Source organism: Bombina bombina, chromosome 3 (genome assembly GCF_027579735.1).
Source record: "Bombina bombina isolate aBomBom1 chromosome 3, aBomBom1.pri, whole genome shotgun sequence".
Lineage (NCBI taxonomy): Eukaryota > Metazoa > Chordata > Amphibia > Anura > Bombinatoridae > Bombina > Bombina bombina.
In genome coordinates, this window is record NC_069501.1 from 641366798 (window position 1) to 641391220 (window position 24423).

Sequence of the window (24423 nt, forward strand, 5' to 3'; positions counted from 1 at the left end):
CAATCCAAAACAGCTGCAACAATTAAAAAGGCATTGTCCATATAACATATATGAAAAATAAAGGAAGGAGTGATATAAAATAACAAGAGATCTCCAAACATAAATTCTAAAATTCCAATATCCAAGAACAAGACTCACATCAAAGTCCATACAAGTCCAATTACTTAACTTCCTATCATAAGCTCTGTTGAAGGGAAGGTAAAGATACACTCAAGAAAATAAATTAAATAAAACCCCCTTTATTGTAAAACTAAATATACATCAATAGCAAAACAAAATGTAATACATTCAATGTTTAAATAGATGTATACCAAAATAATCACTAGAAGCTGCTGTTTACGCAAAGCATGTTTTGGGGAGACCAATTATATCATTACTGCACACAGACCAATCATAAGGAAAGCATCCGGCTTATTGTGCTTATTGACATTTTACTATTAATCATTTTGATTTGCTTACTGGTACAGTTATATTTCAAGTCAGATATAAAAAGAGAGACAATCTCAACAAATAAAAACATAATTGCATATTCTGTAGCAATACACCACCCCAGAGGCAGCCTCTTTTTGCCAAAAAGGTGTCTCTCATAGAGAAAAAAATCCTAAGGTATATCAATCAGGTCCAATAAAAAAAAAAAGAACATAGCAACCCCTGATGTACGTTTCACCCTTCTCTTTGCTTTGTATTGAGGTGCAACCATATTTCTTTAGGTACATTGAACAATGGTTCCACATCTGGTTTCCCACCTTCACCCTCGGAAAGCCTAATCCCTGAAGGCCACAATCTTCTTATATAAACACAGAGAAGAGCTCACCTGAGGAACAAAAAAACAGGATAATAGCTTGTTCTGTGGCTAGTCTACCTAGTGGATATGGTCACACTTCTGATGAGGCCCACATACCATGTCTCTTGTTCAGAGGGGGTAGCCTACAATTTCGAGGCTGGACTTTTTGAGCAGAACCATACTGACATACAAAAGATTTCCTTTAAGCAGTGGAAAAAAATTATTGTGCATTATGGTTTAGCTAGTTAACTGGTTTCTTCTCTCTTTTATGTATAACTCAGATGTAATCAGACTGTTATAAAGTCCTACTAATACTAATTTTTCATTTAAAGCAGGGATGGGGAACCTTGGCCCTCCAGATGTTTAAAGGGAAAGTAAACACCAGAATTTTGGTTGTTTAAAAAAAGTAGATAATCCCTTTAATACCCATTCCCCAATTTTGCATAACCAACACAGTTATAATAATATACTTTTTACCTCTGTGATTACCTTGTATCTATAGCTCTGCAAACTGCCCCCTTATTTCAGTTCTTTTGACTGACTTGCATTTTTAGCCAATCAGTGCTTGCTCTTAGGAGCTTCACGTGCCTGAGCTCAATGTTATTTATATGAAACACATGAACTAACGCCCTCTAGTGGTGAAAAACTGTCAAAATGCATTCAGATTAGAGGTGGCCTTTAAGGTCTAAGAAATTAGAAATTAGCATATATACCTCCTAGATTTAGCTTTCAACTAAGAATACCAAGAGAACAAAGCAAAATTGGTAATAAAAGTAAATAGGAAAGTTGTTTAAAATTACATGCCCTATTTAAATCATGAAAGTTTTTTTTTTACTTGACTGTCCTTTTAAGAACTACTTTTCCCATGATGCTCAAATGTACTTCAGCGTGCCTAAGCATTGTGGATAATGTAGTTCTGAAACATCAGGAGTGCCAAGGCTCCCCATCCCTGATTTAAAGGGTCAGTCTAGTCAAAATTAAACTTTCAGGATTCAGATAGGGAATGTAATTTTAAACAACTTTCCAATTTACTTAGTTTTTTGGTATTCTTAGTTGAAAGCTAAACATAGGTAGGCTCAATTGCTACTTTCTAACTCCTTGGAAAGCTGCCTCTAATCTGAAAGCATTTAACCATTTTTCACAGCTAGAGGGCATTAGTTCAGATGTGCCATATAGATGACATTGTACTGACGCCCATGGAGTTACTTATGAGAGGGCACTGATTGGCTAAAATGCAAGTCTGTAAAAAGAACTGAGATAAGGGTGTAGTCTGCAGAGGCTTAGAAACAAGGTAATCACAGAGGTAAAAAGTATATTAATATAACCATGTTGGTTAGGCAAAACTGGGGAATGGGTAATAACGGAATTATCTATCTTTTTAAACAAGAAAAAATCTGGAGTAGACTGTCCCTTTAGATATTTGCTAGGAGGTGTCTGACTAAGAGCCTAAAGAACAAAGACCTCCAAGTTAGAGTTGCCACATTTCTTGGAAAAAATAAGATATGCTGATTAGTACAAATAATTACACATTATCATTAATAAACTAAGGCTGATCGGACAAGTTGGCTTGCTAAGAACAGAAATAATATACAATAGAAAATAAAATGTGGTTAAACAGTAAAGCAAGAGGAATTTTAAATGTAACAGGATAAAAATGTACAGCTTACTTTTCCGTTTAATAATGATACATTCAAGTCATTTGTTACTAATAAAACATATTAAATAAAATCTTGGATGATTTGCAACACAAATTATGTGATGCTTCTATATATAGGTCGTACCTGCCATAAATTTTACTCTAGGTGGTAAGAACATTTAAGAAATATCAAAAAGGGAAGTTTAGCACATAGTGTATCTAGACAAGTAAGGGCACACCATGGCTGTAAAAATAATACTTATAAAATTACACCTATTGAACAAGTATATGGTACAACTACAATGTCTAGATTCAGTAAGATAAGAGAGAGAAAATCATAATGGATCTTCAAAATGCACACGTCATTACCTGATGGATTGATGAAAACTTAAATTTAGCAGTTTTTTAATTCTCAATTTTTAACGTAGATAAGAAAGGTGTTTTATATATATTATCATATAATATGTTTGATTGTATTTGACATATGTTATTTTATTTATAATGTGTATGTGAAGCATATTTTTAGAACCTACATGGTTGGTTTTTATAAGAATCTTAATTTGAACTTTGTTATTTTTTAATAAGTCAAAAATGAATAGTTTCCTTGTTTCTCTGTATAATTTTTACATTGTTTAACAAAGTGATGGCGTATAAGCTAAATGATTCGATCAACATAAACAAGACTGTTATTCATTCCCTGTGAACTACGAGTGACATTTGTCACATGATCAAAATGGATCTCCAATCAAATAATAGAGTAACATATCAGTCACAAGATCATTATGTGGATGCATTTTCATTCAGTCTGAAGCTATCGTACTGAGAGAGATGTTTGTACCACATGATCGTTTGCTAAGAAAGTGATGTTGTTGTAACCTAAATGTCACGTGACTTCTGTGGGATCAAATGATTGTTTATCTATATACACATCCAGCGTCTCTAGTTCCAAAGGTTATAAAGATGTTTTTAAGTAAGTTGTTAATAATGGGGGTTAATTGATTTATTAGTTGTAATTATACTTCATACACACAGATGTTTTGCATTTAATCTGCATATTTTAATTTGTATGGATATTAAAGCTTTCATGTTTGGTAAATTTATTACACTGTCTGATGAAACGACATACAATATGGGCTGAGAAACGCGTTGCAGACTGTCATAAGTTGTTTTAGACCAAGTTTGTGGTCGTGTTTTTTAATTAAAATGTAACTGTTTTTCCTAGAATCTGGAAGTGGAAGCTTTATTTATAACAAGTGGTTCCTGTTTTACTGGGAGTTATACAATAATGTACGTAAGTGATACAATAAACTACATTTGTTGTCTTAAGATTTATATAATACCATATCTGCAAAGTTTTCCCAAGCTGATCCATTATCTGTTGCCTTTTTATCATATGGGAACAAACATTGCAGTTACCACATGGAATAGAACCCTGGGATGAAATATGTATCTTTAATAAATTATCACATAATATGATATATCAATATTTCTGGAATATAGACTACTCTGTTGGTTATATGTGGAACTGAACTTGTGTATCTTTCTTTTGAGATTTAGGTATTAAAAGATATTTTATATCTTTATTTAATGCACTATGATATGTTTTTGCTAAGATTTGTTTTAGAATAACCTCTCTCTTGAAGCCTGTTTATAAGATTCTGTGCTGCAGTATTAAAAAAGTCTATAGTGGTGCAATTCCTCCTTATACGGAGGTACTCTCCAATAGGTAAACCTCTAATAGCAGAGTGATGATGTGAGCTAGAGGCATTCAATATATTCTTGGTGCAAGTTGGTTCCTATATAGTTCTATTGTTAAGTAAACTTAAATTATATTAATCTTTTGGTCAAGAAATTCCGCACTGTGATTGTGCAACTTATAAGTAAGAAATAGACCAAACGGATTATTATTAAGGCAATTAATGAACTCCTGTAACTGGACATTGGTACCATGCCAGCTAAAAAGGACATCATCAATATATCTTGACTAGTGTGAAACATATTGAGTATGATGTTTCAAAGATTCATGGAACACAGCGGTTTCCTCCCATTACTCCAAATAAACATTTGCATATGCAGGCATAAAAGCCATGCCCATTACTGTGCCACACATTTAGAGAAATAATCATCAAATACAAAAATAATTGTGTGTAAGTACAAATGTTAAGTCTATTATTAATTATTTGGCCAACATGGGTACACTGGCATTTTTGTTCAAGAAATGTGACACCGCTCTACAACCTCTTTTCAATTACATGTTTGTGTAGAGTGATTCTAATTGACAAGAACTCACCCTGGTCATATTTGTATATTTTTCATTTTGTTGAGTACATGCATGGAAAGATTATCTACTATGTAGTATAATCTTGCATCCAGGTATTTGCTTGCTTTCTCTTTGAGCAAGCCAATACCTGACACAGTTGGTTGTTCAGGAGGATTAGCAAGATTTGTAAGTACTTTGGGTAATAGGTAGAAGGTTGCTACCCTTGGATATATAAATTAAAAAAAAATATCTCTCTCTAATTGATCTACTATACCATTAACTAAGGCCTGCTTGATTAATTTATCACATTGCTCAAGAAAATTATCTGTCTGATAATAAATGGTATTCAAGTTGTTTTTTTGTTGTTGTTTTTTGCTTCATCAATGTACATTGTTACCAGCCAAATTACAATGTTGCACCCTTTATCACAGGGTTTAAATAAAACATATGTCCATTTCTACATCTCTAAGAGAATCCTTCTCTTTTTCCATTATGTTACCGTTTTCATTATTACTGGTATTCTACAATCTGAGAATTTCCTAACAGACTACATTTAAAAAGGTAACTATCTGGGGAGAGATATTGCTTGGTGGGATAAAATGTGACTTAGATTTCAAAATATTTTGCCAGTCATTATCTACGTACTTTGGGTCAGATGACAATAATTCTTGAAAAGTTTGTTGGTCATCTGCATTAAGTGTATCTGTTTGATTACGATTGGAAAAATACTTCTTGAGCAATAGCTACCTAACAAAAAGATGAACAGTGGCTGGGGGGAAGATGCATAAAGTGGCAGAGGGGGTGATGGATGATTGCATGCTTGTGTTGGGATGTTGCTTTGTATAGTATGCATTTTGTTTAGAACGTAGTCTGCCAGGTCTTGAGCACTAAAGGCAGACAAAAGGCGTGGTGTAGCTGAGTAAAGGAGAGAGTTGAAAGTAGAGAAGAGTCATTTAGGGTTTGAGGAGAGAGTAGATATAAGAGAAGAGAAGTAAGTTTGCTTGGCTAAGTTAAGGGCAGATGTGTATGAAAGAAGAGTTAACTTATAGTGGATGAAAACAGGTTCAGAGTGAAATTTCCCCCAGGCAGCTCAGCAGTGTGCAAGCAAGTAGCGTGTTTCCTTAGTGTGCCAGGGCTGAAATGGACAACATGAGGTTTTACATAGTTGGGGAGGAGCAAGAGTGTCTAGTGCAGTGGAGAAAGTATTGTTGTAGTGGACTGTAGCAAGGTCAAGGCAGGTTATCGTCAAAGTGTGAGGGAAGAGATGTTAAATTAGTATGGAAAATTGGAGGGAATCCACAGCGTGCACATTTCTACAGATGTGGGATGAGATGGAGTAGTGGGCTTAGCAGATATTATAAGATTATAGTCGAGTAGGAGGTGGTCTGAAATGGGAAACGGGCAACAGGTGAAGTCAGATACAGTATAGAGTAGAGGTAGGAGAATACCAGATAAATAGCGTGTCTGTCGTGGTGAGTAGGAGAGACAGAAGGAAGATGCGAGTGAAAAAAGTTTAGAGGTAGCAGGGGCATATGAGTTATCAATGTTGAAGTCCCCCAGAATAAGAGCGGTATAGTAGAGAGAAAGTGAAGAAGTCAGACGGCAAAGTTGTCAAGGAATTGTGAGGTTGCCACTAAGAGAGAGAGAGAGGGGGGAGAACAGGCAAATGCAGTGAACTTCTAAGGAGGAGAAGGAGAGAGATAGGAGCAGAGGCAGGTACTGAAAGGATCAGAAGGGGGACAGCAAGATCCCAATGCTGCCACCATGTCTCCTAGGGCTATGGCTAAAGTGGATACTGCCATGTGTGAGAGCAGCAATGAAAGCAGTGTCAGAAGAAGATATCAAAAAGAAGAAGGCGCCACCATAGTGCACAATCAGTGATTCAGATGCAAGTCAGCGCACAATATCATGTACTTACAGGATTTAAAGCACTTGAGAAGTGCTACAAGGGCCTCCTGGACTCTTAGAGTCGTCCAGACAAGTTTCCTTGTATCCTCCAGACAGCTTATGACTGAGATCAACTGCCAAACACCGAATGCAGGGTAAACTTGTGGGTCTGTATTCTTATGAAGTACGTGAAGTTGCTGACATAGAACTTTCCCAACTCTACATAGAGCCTCCACACTCTTACTTTATGCAGGTGTGGTAATCAGATTTAAAATGTAGTAAATTAAAATAAAAGCTTGTGGAAATAGTCTAATATATCAAAAGACTTTAATCTTAAAAACACGTTTCACGATCTGATCTGACCATTTCCTCAGGTGTACATCTGAGGAAACAGATCAGACCGTGAAACGTGTTTTTAAGATTAAAGTCTTTTGATATATTAGACTATTTCGACAAACTTTTATTTTAATTTACTACATTTTAAATCTGATTACCACGAACTTTGGTATATTTTTCACAGCACTATATGATATTTGTATTTTGATACATTGTTACTTATGTATTGAGGAATTTGCTATATGGTATCAGTTTGAGCACTACAGATGACACTGTAACACAAATAACAATTCCTCCTGCTTGTCAGTTATCACTAGCTCATAACATTTTATCAGCTATTTAGCCGACAATCTTTATTATCACCATTATATTTATCATTGTTTATTTTATCATATTGTATAGAATTATCACTTATTAGTGCATTTATAGCAGCACTTGACACTATATTGGTGTATTTTGCTCACAAACAGCAAACAGATCAGTACTTTGGCGTATTAGTTATCACTAGTTCACAAGATAGATTAGCTTTTTAGCTAACAATTTTTATTTTCATGATCGTATATATCATTGTACATTCAATCATATTGTATAGATATATTATTTATTAGTGTTCTAATAGTAGCACTTGACACTATATTTGTGTATTTTACTCTCTAACTGGAAACAGATTAGTACTTTGGCGCATCCAATCACATTTGATATTTTTTTCAGAAGAAGATTTCCTTTTTCCACAATTCCATAATTCCTTTTTCCATAATTGCAAAAAGGTTGAAAAAGTTAGAGACAAACAGGTCCTGAACAGTTGTAAGTTGCAGACAGAATAACAATTCCAGAGAGCACAAGAAAAGAAAGGGGGTTAAGCGATGTGGGTTAATCAATATGAGATTGTTAGAATTGCGTGACCTAGAGTTTTTACTGTGGGAGATTGAGTGAGAGTGTGGCAGTTTGGTGATTGCTATTGGGTCAGGGTTAGGAGAGATGTCACCAGCAGCGAGCAGTATATTTAACAAGCACTTGCAATTAAAGTCACATACATTTGTGTCTTTACAAATAGAGAAATCCTATACAAATCCACACAAATAGTAGGTAAGAAATAGGAAAGACTATTCATATTTATCACTAAGGGCCTGATGATCGAAAGCTCTCTGCACAGATGAGATGATATAAGACGTCTCGTCAGTACTGTGAGGCCCGTCAAACAGTTTTAGAAAGGCAAATTTTACCTTGAGAGCTGTTTATCTTACTATACACTGTTCTGTATGTCAAGGAGAAACTTCTATATGACAACATAAGACCTACATAAAATCCCAACGATTTTGTAAGATTTCTCTCCATGGTGGTGAGTCTTTGCTCATTAGGCTCAAAGGGAAGAAGCAATGCTCAAGAAATGGAATGAAAAGCTTTATATTCCTAATATACACTTTATCATACAGCTTTTTTATAAGACATCTCAGAGCAATCAAGGCCCACTAGAGTGAAGACGACAACTTGAGAAGATTTAATTTTAAAATAAATGTATTATGATTATTTAGTGGGTCGGTATTTGTAAAATAAATTATTCAAAAAAGAAAAGTGACTGTGGTGGGTTTGCTTTTCACACTGATTGTGTACAAAGAAAGGGGGTGCATTTCTGATGGAGTTTAAGGTGCAATCTTTTGTAAATATATCCCAGTCATGAAGGCTGACATATTATGTGATAAAAGTCCAGAGAACTGGAGTCCACACTGACAATATTTTTTTCATTAGCAAAGGTGAAAGAATGGCCGACTAGGTAAAGAGGGTCGGCATTAGCTATGCTTTGGGAAGAACAAACATAATGAAGCCCATGAATAGTGCTGTAACTTCCATGTAATGTTTGGTCTTGGATGAATGCAGTTAAAATAAACCAGATATTGTGATCCCTAAATATTCATTTGTATTAGTTAATTAGGAAAACTGTGTTGAAAATCAGAAATCACTCTTAGCAAGATGGTTTAAAGAGATACCAATGTTTATTCTATGATTCAGTTAGAGAATGCAGTTATAAACAACTTTCTAATTTACTTCTATTATTAATTGTTCTTTGTTCTTTTTGTATCTTTTGATGAAAAGCAGGGATCCAAGCACAGGAGTGTGCATGTGTGCAAGAATGTTATCCATATGCAAGAGCACTAGCTGGCAACAATATGTCCTGCCATGTAGTGCTCTAGACACCTACCTAGCTATCTTTTCAACAAAGAATACCATGGGAATGAAGCAAATTTGATAATAGAAGTAAATTTGAAACTTTTTTAAAAATGTATGCTCTGTCTGAATCACAGAATTTTGGGGTTTCATATCCATTTAAAGGGGCATTCAAGTCAACATTTCTGTGTAAGCATGGTAGACTGATATAAAGAATGTATTAAATCATTTATCACTATTTAGCAGGGTCAAGTAAATTCCACTACATTTAAAAGGGACATAAAACATCTCTTGCTTTTGTACCCCTAGAGGTGTTTGCTGTTTGCAGGTTAAATAACTTTTTGGCTCATTAGGGAGCATGGGTAGGCAGAAACTCAACAATTGTTTAATGACACTTAACTTTCTGAGGTTGTTACTTTTCCGCTCATTTCCGCTCATTTACAAATGTCCCTAAATTATCTCAGCAGAAAAGATCAGATAAGACATGATATTTTTAACCTAGGATAACTTAGTTAGAATATGGTGTTGCCCATTACTAAAATCTAACTAAAACTTTACACCTATTTCATAAATATTTACACAACTATAATTAAAAAAAACAATTCTCAGCATATTATTTTCAGGCTAATCTTTGCTTTGAATACATCATTATGTCTAGCATTTTTTCTTTAGGATTTATTGCCCCTTTAAGTATGTTGGAGGCACTTCAGCATCCCTAGAGGGAGAGGAAAACGCACAATTTTCAGACAAACTTATAGCAAAGCAGGAAAACAAATCATAGATATAAAATGCAAATTTATTTTATTTGAAGCAAAAATAAACCCTTTTTTCATATTTATGTAGTGAGTGCCCTTTAAATTACAGTATGAATACTAAACAGCATTTTTATGAGCAATAATAAAGAAGCATTTTACCTGTGAAGAACGTCCTTACTGCTTACTAGGCCACCCACAATAGGCCAGGCCGTACAGCTGTTTAGAATACTATAGACCGCTCCACTAACTTACTATAGTGATAGTGTTTGTTCCCAAGGCAGACAGGGGATTGATATATATTTTTTTTAAATATAATTATTTTAGATGTCAGAGTGATACAACTTCTAATTGGCTGGACTTCTTTATCACACTACTTAAATAGTATAACAATAATATACAAAAATGAATTGCATATAGTATGCATTTAAATGGTATAATACAACAAACTAGACTATAACCCACTGCACAGTCTCTTATTTTGAGGTCCATGTTGTATAAGGTGTTACCTTTTACCTGACCAACAGAGATGGCTTAATCTGTCTTTAATAGAAAACAAGTTGACAGGTCAGTTCCTTGCAACCATAGAATAGGAGTTTCTACAAGATCTTTTGCACAGATGTCCTGAAAGCCCTAATAGTAGTCTAACTAAATGCTATTCCTTTTCTAATGGTTGAAGGATTTACAATTAGTGGCTAAGCTGTCTCACAACAAAACTAAACAGTCTCCGCACATCAGCATCAGCATGAATCCTTGCTACTCAAAACAGACCTTCCCACCCAGGATGTACCTAAGCATTTTGCACTGTAAAGTCACATATGCCATGATTTGCTTCTTAACAACATAATTGTGTACATATTTGTGTATTAAGAGTGGAAAATGTAACATATTCTCAATTTTAGAAGACAACCCCATGTTTAAATTATGTAACTTTTTTTTACCACTTGTATATTAGTGGAAGAATAGAAATTCTAGCTATGAATTTTTAAATTCTAGACAAAGACAAAAAAATTATTTCACAGCACCTTCCACATCCATAATGTTGTTAATAGGATGAAGGTCAACATGCTCTGGAACTAGTCCAACAATGAGAATTATTTTCTATTTCTATGAAAGTCTACTACTTAAAATAAATGGGGTTTTCCAGAAGTGGGTGTTATTTAAAGGAAGCAAATATAATTTGTTTTACAAGGCTATGGTGATGTCACAGTTTTCCCATAACAGTATTTCAGATTAATACATATTTCAACTCCCGAGAAGCAGGAAAAAGTAAATGATGAACAAGCACAGAATGCACTTTTTAAATAACTGTAAAAGCATCCTTTTTAACATTTACATTCAACAAATAGATGGATTGGTAGATAGATGGATAAATAGATAGATCTTTACAGAGAATCTACACTAAACCTTTACATGGGGGGGACGAGTATATGGAATAATTTTGGACTACCCATATCAGTAAATGTCTATCTGTTGTTGAAGAGATAGTTGAGGAGAATAGAAACAAGTGTGATGTTCAAAAATGTTACCCCCGCTGTTGTTGGATCACACTAAACATTAGGTTACACACCGAGTTCTACAGAGCACTCATTATACTGGGTCACATGAAACGTTCTCTCTTTTACAAACACTTCTTATTTCTGGGACAGCTTTAGAAGAAAGCTACCTAGTTCTACATATTTACTGTACAGTAATAAACTTAATGATCTTTTTCTAATTGGATTTTCAAACGTAACATACAAAGGGTAAAAACACATACGATAGGTTACAATAGGTATCATTGATCATAAAATATACAGAATCTGAAAAATATCACAAAGGTACAACAGTTTATAAGATATGTACGATTTGGCTGCACTATGAGCCTTGGAGAAGCATTGAGGGTATAGGTTAGGGTTTGGCCTTATAAGTAGCTTATATAAGTACACACATACAAACATAAATCATACACACACAAACATGTCAGTCTGTCTATATCAATAAATCTCTATTTGCCTATCTGTTTATCACTTTTTTGGGGATACACAGAACTCTCTACTTTAGGAATGTATAGAATACATCACCTATTATATTATTCATTACAAAGCAATTCCCTTGTATGGTAATTAATAACAAAATTAATTAGTGTGTGATTCCAATACCAAGTTGTATAACGGTATAAAAAGATGATCTTGGAAAGATAAAAGAGTAAATTAAATGAGAGTGTATGCACTAATACTAGATATAAAGTTATTTGTTACCCGTTACTTTCATGCTGGCAATGCATTACCCTTGCTAGTAAATAATGCTTAATAGTTACTATTCGGCACAAAACATCAACAAAGTTATTAAATAAGTAAGTAAAAGTCTAGTTTTAAATTAAAATGAAAGACAGGGCAGGGTAGAGGCACTTACGGTGTAAATCATGCCCTGCACTGAACGCCATACATTCTTTTCTCTCCACATAATAAATATCCTCTATCCTGGCTAGCAAACAGCCCCTACTCTCATTAGAGATGCCTGAAGGGAAAGCACTCAGATGGCACTTAAAAGTGCATTCACTCTTCTCTGAGGTCAACAATCAACTTTTCTCATAAAATTCTTCCTTATCTTCCATCTGCTATTTCATTGGTAAAGCACTTATTTGTATAAAACCAACCTGAAAAAGTTCAATTAGAATAAATGGACAGACTGTGAATAAAATGTCACCCCCTCCACACACACAGGTTTTTCCTAGTACATCACCCTCGACAATCAACCACCAAAAGCCAGAGCAGGGGCAATCTAATATGTACACTCACACAAACACACTCTTTTATTTATGATTATATATATATTTATGATTATATATATATATATATATATATATATATATATATATATATATATATATATATATATATAAAAAATTCTGAAATACTACTGAACAAAAATGAGGTAGCTAGCTGGCAAAACAAAAAATTCTGATTAACAACTGAACCAAATTAAATCCCAGATGTCAAACTCAAGAGGGGATGTATGTCTATGATTTTTTAAACCATTAACAAGAAATGTAATTCTGTCTACAACAAATGTACACAATGCTTGTTTTTGCTTACTGTAAAATGCCAGTTTATGCTGCACAAATACACTTTTAATTTCAAGCTGGAATGCAAAATGTTCTTTTGAACAAATTATCAGCATCAGCAGCAACAACAAAATGATATCCTGATGGAAAGTTCTATTTTTGGATCTTTTCTAACTGCTGGTCGCTGAACAAGCCATCGGTGTGAAAGGAGGAGCGCGGAAATTCACTACAATAATTCAATGATATCAAAACCCATGAAAGGTCACTGTCATTGCTTTGAAATTGCCAACAACATGTTCTGTGCCCAGCGCTGAATGACAAACATTCACCCTGGGTGGATTACAAGAAATCATAACCCAAACAAAATGATCTCCTGCCATGTGGGAGCAGAGGAAATGTATCCTCAACAACTCATGGCAAACAGCTTCCTTTATTTCTCTCCAAACTTCAGCTGAAACAGAACACATCCTTTTTTTAGTAACAAACCCACCCTGATAAAAGGGTTTACATCATGTGGATAAACAAATATGGGGCTAACTAAGAATATATTGTAAATATATTATTTAGAAAACATAAACAGGACTATAAAGCAGGTAAATTATGGAAGGAAATAAAAGAGGCCAGATGATCCCAATCAGCAAATAAAACAGGAATGCATTATTTAAATGATGTGAAGATAGGAATAAATGCAGAATATGTTAGAGGGATAGAAAAGTCAACATTGAAATGTGTATTGGTGTATTTGAATTTGTAATAGAAGCATTTTTGCAAAATACATGCATTAGCAAAACTGCTTCTAGTAAATGTTATTGTTGTTTCAGTGGTATATGCACATATGCTACGTGTGACTAGTGCATAAGGATTCAAACTCCATGCCTGCTCAAAGAACTTGCATTGGTGTGTATTGCATCATTAAATACTTCATTTGTGCCATGCAAGTAAAAAGGTGTAGTGATTGAATGCTGGTGCACGAACCCTCACAGCATATGTGCATAAGCCACTGAAAAACAGTAATAACTTTTACTATAAGTATTTTTGTTAATAGAAAATGTTTCTATTAAAAATTGAAATGCACATTTTTTTCTACTGTTTTATCCCTTTAATAGTCCTGATCAAAGAGAACTAGCGTAACTGTAAAATATCATAATAAATAATAGTATATGCTGTAATTATGGGCAGGACAATGCATATATACAGTCTACATATTATCAGAGCTACATTTAAATTACTACCTTTGTTTCAAAGTTAATAAAGTTATGTCTTCATATATCTCAGAGGGTATAAAGCGCTGCACAAACAGGTTAGTAGCAATGCTACTCAAAAATGTTCTTTGATCTATCTAAAAGAGAATGTTTCAAAACTGACTGATTGGCTTTAAAAAAAAAAATGGATGCACTTGGGCTGAATGTAGGAGTTGTCCCTGTCAACCAGTGAACAGCAGAGTCCCATGACTCAGCTGTACACATGCACTTCCCTTTAAACTGCTTTTACTCAACAGTTTTTTAGGAAAATAAATATTTTTATAATTTTTAACTGCCGATCTTTCAAATACATGAGAGAAAATAATGAGTATTATGTCCTTTTAACATAATACCTGCTGAGCCCCTTTAGAAGTGTAATACTGACTTTTTTAGACCTGACTTTTCTCATGTTTGACTCTGAGAATCAGAATTTACAATCATCAGGTCTAAAAAGGATACAATATGGAATATGGTAGGGCCTGAGTTGTTGTTCTGAGTTTGGTAGTCATTTGAGGAGTTAATGTAAGTTATTTACTTGGCTGAAGATGAAAGCTTCTCTCACTTTCCTGCAAACTAACCAGGCAGTAACCATTACATTATATCACTGCTGTTATTTTGTTTTATATATTATTTATTTTGTTTAGTTTGTGGGGTATGTAGTGTAGATTATGGGGAGAAATTGTACCACCACAGTCATTGGTGGGCAAGGGGTTACGTCGATTACTGAGCATACCCTTTATAGATATAATTATTATGCTGCAGAGGCATAAACATATAGCAGAAGCTTCTATTGTACTAAGATATAAGCTTGAAAAAAAAATGTTTTCCAAAAGAGCTGCATAAACTACAGCCATTGGAGCACATCCGGCAATACAACAGTTTTTGTGTCCTTCAGCACCACAGACCAGAAAAGAGACAACAGTAATTTATTATAGAAAAAGCAGTTCTATGTTCTCATCAGGTAATTACAAATCTATTGTTCAACAACATTTTATAAAGCTGTGTATTATATATAGTTTAATAAAAGGCATTAATAGCAAATATGTTCCTATCTAATTATCAAATAAAATATGAATACTATCTAATTTTATTCTGTGCCGATATCATTAGTAGAAGTGTGAGTGCAATTTTATCTGGTCCCCAGCCAAATCCACCATTAATTGTCCCTCCAAACAAAAAAAAAAGGTTTGGGCTATGTGATTATAAAGATATGAGGTACTGTAATGTATCTAATGTATCTAACTAAACAAATGCTAACAGAACATCATGTAAACGTAACCACATAAACATAAAATTTCATGAAAAGATAGATATAGACAGACAGACAGATACACAGACAGACAGACACACACACACACACATATATATAATTTAGTTTTAATAAAGTGTGAAAAACTACAAAAGAATGACTCATTTTCATGTGGTTGTGTCAGATGAATGGCGTAAAAAAGAAGTTTTGCAGCTGCAGCAGAAATGTCTCTGTAACTACTAACTACATAATGTTGGAAGTGGTGTGAATGTAATAAAAGACCAAGCCTGTGGTTTGGACAGCATCAGAGCTACTCACCATGAAGAGGAGAGCCAGATGGACTGCTGGACAAACCTGGCACTGGGCTGCAGCGCCCTCCTTGCTTTGAAGTCAGCTCCTGCTCAATCTCTTCTAGTCCTGCACTTTTCTGAAAGCGGCTCATGCGGTTCACCACACGGGGGGACATGTGCGTGCGGACACATGGCTGGCCACCATAGGGGTTAATGGGGAACACGTGGGAGGTACCCCGGAGAGTGCTCACCACCACCCAGCGACAGTCATGACTAAAGCAAATGTCCTGAACCTGAGGAAAATCACAGAAACAAAAAAATGTATTACTGTATGGGCTAAAACCAGAACTAAGCCACGTTACTCTGGCTTCTGTCCACAACAGTTCAATTACATACAAGAATAAAAAGCTTGCACATTATTAAACTGGCAGTAAAGTCAAAAATAAACTTTCATGTTTCAGATTCACTTTTAAATGCACTTCTATTACCAAATTTACTTTGGTCTTTTGGTATTCTTTGCTGAAAAACGTCATTACTTATCTCCTTTGCAGACGCAATGCACTACTGAGAGACAATTACGGCTAGATTTAGAGTTCTGCGGCCAAAGGGGTGCGTTAGCTACGCATGCTTTTTTTCCCCCGCACCTTTTAAATACCGCTGGTATTTAGAGTTCACAGAAGGGCTGCGTTAGGCTCCAAAAAAGGGAGCGTAGAGCATATTTACCGCCACTGCAACTCTAAATACCAGCGTTGCTTACGGACGCGGCCAGCTTCAAAAACGTGCTCGTGCACGATTCCCCCATAGAAAACAATGGGGCTGTTTGAGCTGGAAAAAAACCTAACACCTGCAAAAAGCAGCGTTCAGCTCCTAACGCAGCCCCATTGTTTCCTATGGGGAAACACTTCCTAAGTCTGCACCTAACACTCTAACATGTACCCCGAGTCTAAACACCCCTAATCTTACACTTATTAACCCCTAATCTGCCGCCCCGCTATCGCTGACCCCTGCATATTATTATTAACCCCTAATCTGCCGCTCCATACACCGCCGCAACCTACGTTATCCCTATGTACCCCTAATCTGCTGCCCCTAACACCGCCGACCCCTATGTTATATTTATTAATCCCTAATCTGCCGCCCCCGCTATCGCTGACCCCTGCATATTATTATTAACCCCTAATCTGCCACTCAGTACACCGCCGCAACCTACGTTATCCCTATGTACCCCTAATCTGCTGCCCCTAACACAGCTGACCCCTATGTTATATTTATTAACCCCTAATCTGCCGCCCCCGCTATCGCTGACCCCTGCATATTATTATTAACCCCTAATCTGCCGCTCCGTACACCGCCGCAACCTACGTTATCCCTATGTACCCCTAATCTGCTGCCCCTAACACCGCCGACCCCTATATTATATTTATTAACCCCTAATCTGCCGCCCCCAACGTCGCCTCCACCTACCTACAATAATTAACCCCTAATCTGCCGACCGGATCTCACCGCTACTCTAATAAATGTATTAACCCCTAAAGCTAAATCTAGCCCTAACACCCTCCTAAGTTAAATATAATTTAAATCTAACGAAATAAATATAAACCCTAATATAGCTACAATATAAATTATAATTATATTGTAGCTATTTTAGGATTAATATTTATTTTACAGGCAACTTTGTAATTATTTTAACCAGGTACAATAGCTATTAAATAGTTAATAACTATTTAATAGTTACCTAGTTAAAATAATTACAAAATTACCTGTAAAATAAATCCTAACCTAAGTTACAATTAAACCTAACACTACACTATCAATAAATAAATTAAATAAAATACCTACAATTATCTACAATTAAACCTAACACTACACTATCAATAAATTAATTAAATACAATACCTACAAATAAATACAATGAAATAAACTAACTAAAGTACAAAAAATAAAAAAGAGCTAAGTTACAAAAAATAAAAAAATATTTACAAACATTAGAAAAATATTACAACAATGTTAAACTAATTACACCTACTCTAAGCCCCCTAATAAAATAAGAAAGACCCCCAAAATAAAAAAAATGCCCTACCCTGTTCTAAAATTAAAATAGAAAAGCTCTTTTACCTTACCAGCCCTGAAAAGGGCCATTTGCGGGGCATGCCCCAAAGAATTCAGCTCTTTTGCCTGTAAAAAAAAAAACATTCAATACCCCCCCAACATTACAACCCACCACCCACATACCCCTAATCTAACCCAAACCCCCCTTAAATAAACCTAACACTAAGCCCCTGAAGATCTTCCTACCTTATCTTCACCACGCCGGGTTCACCGATCGATCCAGAAGAGCCTCCGATGTCTTGATCCAAGCCCAAGCGGGGGCTGAAGATGTCCATGATCCGGCTGAAGTCTTCATCCAAGCGGGAGCTGAAGAGGTCCATGATCCGGCTGAAGTCTTCTATCAAGCGGCATCTTCAATCTTCTTTCTTCCGGATCCATGTTCATCCCGCCGATGCGGAACATCCATCTTCACCGACGACTTCCCGACGAATGACGGTTCCTTTAAGGGACGTCATCCAAGATGGCGTCCCTCGAATTCCGATTGGCTGATAGGATTCTATCAGCCAATCGGAAGTAAGGTAGGAAAATTCTGATTGGCTGATGGAATCAGCCAATCAGAATCAAGTTCAATCCGATTGGCTCAGCCAATCAGATTGAGCTCACATTCTATTGGCTGTTCCGATCAGCCAATAGAATGCGAGCTCAATCTGATTGGCTGATCGGATCAGCCAATCGGATTGAACTTGAATTTTCTCACCTTAATTCCGATTGGCTGATAGAATCCTATCAGCCAATCGGAATTCGAGGGACGCCATCTTGGATGACATCCCTTAAAGGAACCGTCATTCGTCGGGAAGTAGTCGGTGAAGATGGATGTTCCGCGTCGGCGGGATGAACATGGATCCGGAAGAAAGAAGATTGAAGATGCCACTTGATAGAAGACTTCAGCCCGATCATGGACCTCTTCAGCTCCCGCTTGGATGAAGACTTCAGCCCGATCATGGACCTCTTCAGCTCCCGCTTGGATGAAGACTTCAGCCCGATCATGGACCTCTTCAGCTCCCGCTTGGATGAAGACTTCAGTCGGATCATGGACATCTTCAGCCCCCCGCTTGGGTTTGGATCAAGACATCGGAGGAGCTCTTCTGGATCGATCGGTGAACCCGGCGTGGTGAAGACAAGGTAGGGAGATCTTCAGGGGCTTAGTGTTAGGTTTATTTAAGGGGGGTTTGGGTTAGGGGTATGTGGGTGGTGGGTTGTAATGTTGGGGGGGTATTGTATGGGGTTTTTTTACAGGCAAAAGAGCTGAATTCTTTGGGGCATGCCCTGCAAAGGGCCCTTTTCAGGGCTGGTAAGGTAAAAGAGCTTTTCAATTTTAATTTTAGAATAGGGTAGGGCATTTATTTATTTTGGGGGTCTTTGTTATTTTATTAGGGGGCTTAGAGTAGGTGTAATTAGTTTAAAATTGTTGTAATATTTTTCTAATGTTTGTAAATATTTTTTTATTTTTGTAACAGTTCTTTTTTATTTTTGTACTTTAGTTAGTTTATTTAATTGTATTTATTTGTAGGTATTGTATTTAATTAATTTATTGATAGTGTAGTGTTAGGTTTAATTGTAGATAATTATAGGTATTTTATTTAATTAATTTATTGATAGTGTAGTGTTAGGTTTAATTGTAACTTAGGTTAGGATTTATTTTACAGGTAATTTTGTAATTATTTTAACTAGGTAGCTATTAAATAGTTATTAACTATTTAATAGCTATTGTACCTGGTTAAAATAAATACAAAGTTGCCTGTAAAATAAATATTAATCCTAAAATAGCTACAATATAATTATTATTTATATTGTAGCTATATTAGGGTTTATTTTACAGGTAAGTATTTAGCTTTAAATAGGAATAATTTATTTAATAAGAGTTAATTTATTTCGTTAGATAAAATTTATATTTAACTTAGGGGGGTGTTAGGGTTAGGGTTAGAATTAGCTTTAGGGGTTAAAAAATTTATTAGAGTAGCGGTGAGCTCCGGTCGGCAGATTAGGGGTTAATGCTTGAAGTTAGGTGTCGGCGATGTTAGGGAGGGCAGATTAGGGATTAATACTATTTATTATAGTGTTATTGAGGCGGGAGTGAGGCGGATTAGGGGTTAATACATTTATTATAGTAGCAGTGCGGTCCGGTCGGCAGATTAGGGGTTAATAAGTGTAGGTAGGTGGCAGCGACGTTGGGGACGGCAGATTAGGGGTTAATAAATATTATGTAGGTGTCGGCGGTATTAGGGGCAGCAGATTAGGGGTACATAGGGATAACGTAGGTGGCGGCGGTGTACGGAGCGGCAGATTAGGGGTTAAAAAAATTTAATAGAGTGGCGGCGATGTGGGGGGACCTCGGTTTAGGGGTACATAGGTAGTTTATGGGTGTTAGTGTACTTTAGAGCACAGTAGTTAAGAGCTTTATAAACCGGCGTTAGCCCAGAAAGCTCTTAACTACTGACTTTTTTCTGCGGCTGGAGTTTTGTCATTAGATTTCTAACGCTCACTTCAGCCAAGACTCTAAATACCAGCGTTAGAAAGATCCCATTGAAAAGATAGGATACGCAAATGGCGTAGGGGGATCTGCGGTATAGAAAAGTCGTGGCTGCAAAGTGAGCGTTAGACCCTTTCCTGACTGACTCCCAATACCATTGGGCATTAAAAACCAGCGTTAGGAGCCTCTAACGCTGGTTTTGACGGCTACCGCCAAACTCTAAATCTAGGCCTTAGTGATTAGTTGTGGCACACATTTATCTCTTGTCATTGGCTCATGAGATGTGCTCAGCTAGCTCCCATTAGTGTTTTGCTGCTCTGGAGCAATATTTAACTATGTGATTAATCATTTTTCAAGAGTTAAAGGGACAGTAAACACCAGAATTTTTGTTGTTTAAAAAGGTAGATAATCCCTTTATTACCCATTCCCCAATTTTTGCATAACCAACACAGTTATAATAATATACTTTTTACCTCTGTGATTACCTTGTATCTATGCCTCTGCAAACTGCCCCCTTATTTCAGTTCTTTTGACAGACATGCATTGTTAGCCAATCAGTGCTTGCTCTTAGGAGCTTCACGTGCCGGAGCTCAATGTTATCTATATGAAACACATGAACTAACGCCCTCTAGTGGTGAAAAACTATCAAAATGCTTTCCGATTACAGACAGTCTTCAAGGTCTAAGAAATTAGCACATGAACCTCCTAGATTTAGCTTTCAACTAAGAATACCAAGAGAACAAAGCAAAATTGGTAATAAAAGTAAATTGGAAAGTTGTTTAAAATTGCATGCCCTATTTAAATCATGAAAGATTTTTTGTGACTTTACTGTCCCTTTAAACACAAGGGGTCAATTCCAAAGTTTCCAATTTAGTTTTTTGATATTGGAAAAAATTGTATCAGCCTTTTTTTCAATTTTGGTTTTATCTAAGCGAGCACAGTTGGCTGTCAATCAACAAAGGAACTGATACACCAAACAAAACCATTGCACAAATCGAAAAATTGCGGATTTATGCTATTTATACACTACATCACAATTCCTATCACCTCTATAGCTAGAAACAGAATCAGAAACATTGATAAAATGACCAACATGCAACATTTCCTCTGTCAGTGAGTGTTTCTTTTTATAGTGGGTTAATGGAATCCGTAATTGTGTGTGTTTCTGCAATTGTATAGAGTAGCACTTATTTTTTAAATAAAATAATGTTCTTTACTGACATTCGTGCATTGGTATTGATATCTATATTGATTATGCAACTGTCTATATTTTGTAGATATGTCTTGATCATGTTTTTACAGTTATATATTGATATTAATGTATTTAGTATAATTTATTATTTGAAGCAAATCTATCGTCATAAACAAGAGCCATTGCTGTTGCTGGCATGGGATGCTGGATCAGGTTTTTCTGGTCTGAGCATTCGCAAATCCTTGGCCCACATGTGTTAGCGATCGATCTGTAGGTGTTAAAGGGCCACTGTAAGTAAATATTTTCTATGCCTGTTACTAACTAACTACCCCAAATACACTTTTTATCAATAGCATCTCATTAACATATCTCTACCGTATATCAGAAATCTTGTCTGCAAATTTAATTGTTTTCCAAACCCACTCCGTGGGTATCCTTTGCTCTGTACCAATCCGTTTACAATACCTAGGTTTCAAAATGGCGCTTTAAGCACAAAGTTATTGGTTTAAGTATTTTGAACACGCATTGCTGAAAATAGTGGGCAGGATAACGTGACATCATCAGCGAATAAAAGATATAACTTTTAGAATGTTATGAAACTTTGTTTTGGAGAAAATATAGGTCAGTAGGTTTTAATTAATGTTTATTAACTTTAATATGTTAGTTGTTTAGCTTAAAAATTATAACAGAAAGTAATCCTTTAAGCATTTATCACAGGCTTTTACTGATTTTGATGAGTCTATTTTGTGGTCAATATTTAGTTGATAACTTGAGGTCGGGTAGATTGTGTTTGCCAATATGGATGTTTTCTATAAATCATATGGGTGAATTTTCCAATAGCTGCTCGGATCTAATATGCTCTTTTTTCAAATATGGAAATGGAGTTATCATTTGGATTGTGATTACTCTACAGTAGAAAAGGGCTTATTGAGAGCCTTAAAACAGCTGATTAACACCATCAGAAAGTTTGGAATCAACTCCATAGTTAATTGTAAGTAATATGTTAGAGCATCTTCTTTTTAATCTTTTATGTCCCTTTCATAGACAAATAGACAAAGCATTTTTAAATAAAGTTTATAAACATTTTCTTTTTTGTATACTTAAAGGGACAGTCTACTACAGACATTTTATTGTTTAAAAGATAGATAATCCCTTTATTACACATTCCCCAGTTTTGCATAACCAACATGGTTATATTAATATACTTTTTACCTGTGTTATTACCTTGTATTTAAGCCCCTGCAGACTGCCCCCTTATCTCAGTTCTTTTGACAGACTTCCATTTTAGCCAATCAGTGCTGACTACTGAGTAACTCCACGGGAGTAAGCACAATGTTATCTGTATGGCACACATGAACTAGCACTACCTAGCTGTAAAAACTGTCAAAAGGAACTGAGATAAGAGGCAGCCTTCAATGGCTTAGAAATTAGCATATAAGCTTACCTAGGTTTAGCTTTCAACAAAGAATATCAAGAGAACAAAGCAAATTTGAAGATAAAAGTAAATTGGAAAGTTGTTTAAAATTACATGCCCTATCTGAATCATGAAAGTTTATTTTTGACTAGACTGTCCCTTTAAAGAAAATCTGTTTATACTAACAAGTGCAAACAGTATGATGCTTCACTCCTAAGCTGTTTCTGTAAGTACTGTTCGGCTGGCACTGCCAACAGATTGAACACAAGGGCAGCTGTATTTTCCTGTATCCTGGATATGTCTGTTCACAATATTGCTAATGAACAGTGGGTAAAAGACGTCACAACATTGTTCTTTGTAGCAACAACAACTCTTATTTTAAGTTTTAACAATTGCTAAGAATAGCAAGACATATTTTGTGGAAATTAGAGTGAAAGACAACTTGAGAGATTTGTAGTAACAGGTTAGATTCTGTAATAATTCTAGCTGTCTATGTATTACACAACTTACAGTAGGCCTTTTAGGTGCCTCTTTCAGAACTCTCACACACAAGCCAATGATAGGATTTTTTCATAGATAATGAACTATATTTCTGTGTTACCTAATCCCTGCCAGTGACAAGTCATTAAACCTTACAGCAAACAATGTTCTAATATAAAGCATTTGTTAAAGGCATTGACACTCATTTTAAATGGGAGAGAAAGACAATACAATTGTGTGTATGTTTATTGATGGTTTTGCAAAGCAAACATTTATACAGGCAAGAGATTATGTTTCACGTGAAAACAGAATGGGAAGATGTCAATACATTTGCAGTAGGCTTTAACTGTGTTCCGTCATATAATGCTACATATTGAAAGATCACATCAACAAGATTCCAAAAATGGGCGGAAAACAAATGGAGAGTAGTCACCAAGCTCATTGCTTATCTGAGGGGAACAAATAAAGGAAAGGTCTAAGCCCTAAGGTATAACATACATAGTAAATAAGTTATCTACCTTTCTCTATAAACTATAAGCAAGAAAAATGATTAGTTTAATAATGACTAGAGAGTAAAATGATGGTATTCAGTGATAATGTCTGCAACAGGGCATGGGAAGGTGGCAGGGGTGGGAGGGGGCTGTCAGCTGTCAAACAAAAGCAGCTTTGGTACAACCTCCCCCTTGCTGTCATATCCTGAGGCTGTGATCTATAAATGTTTGAACTGTGGCAACAACATTAAAATCAAAAATTGAGGGAGAGGTAAGAAAGAGGAACCCACGAGAGAGATTTTAAGCTGCAAAGAGCAGAAGTGGCGTGAAAAGTGAGGGAGAAGTAGGGAAACTGTTGCAAAGAAAACAAAAGAAGCATGGAAAGAGTGAGAAAAAATCTTGAGAAAGATAAGCAGCCTGTTTCCTACCAAATGAAGGTCAAACCAATTGTCCAAAATGAAAGGGAGGGGGCATCAAACTTAAAGGGACAGTATACTGTAAAATAGTTTGTCCCTTAATGTGTTTACAATTGCTTTTTTTACCAACTGCAGAGTAAAAATGTATGAAAATTAGCTTTTTAAGGTTTATTTCTGTATATTAAAGCTCTGATTTTGTGTTTTGAA

At 35.7% G+C, this 24423-nt stretch overlaps 1 protein-coding gene across 2 annotated transcripts in view; it reads right to left on the reverse strand.

The window, feature by feature from the left end:
• BCAS3 (BCAS3 microtubule associated cell migration factor) overlaps window positions 1–24423 on the reverse strand; it is a 2220355-nt gene that overhangs the window by 1198796 nt on the left and 997136 nt on the right. For both annotated transcript variants that reach the window (XM_053707348.1, XM_053707349.1), the window contains exon 15: window positions 15673–15937. In XM_053707348.1, the coding sequence (XP_053563323.1) occupies window positions 15673–15937 (265 nt within the window). The remainder of the gene's footprint in view (window positions 1–15672; window positions 15938–24423) is intronic.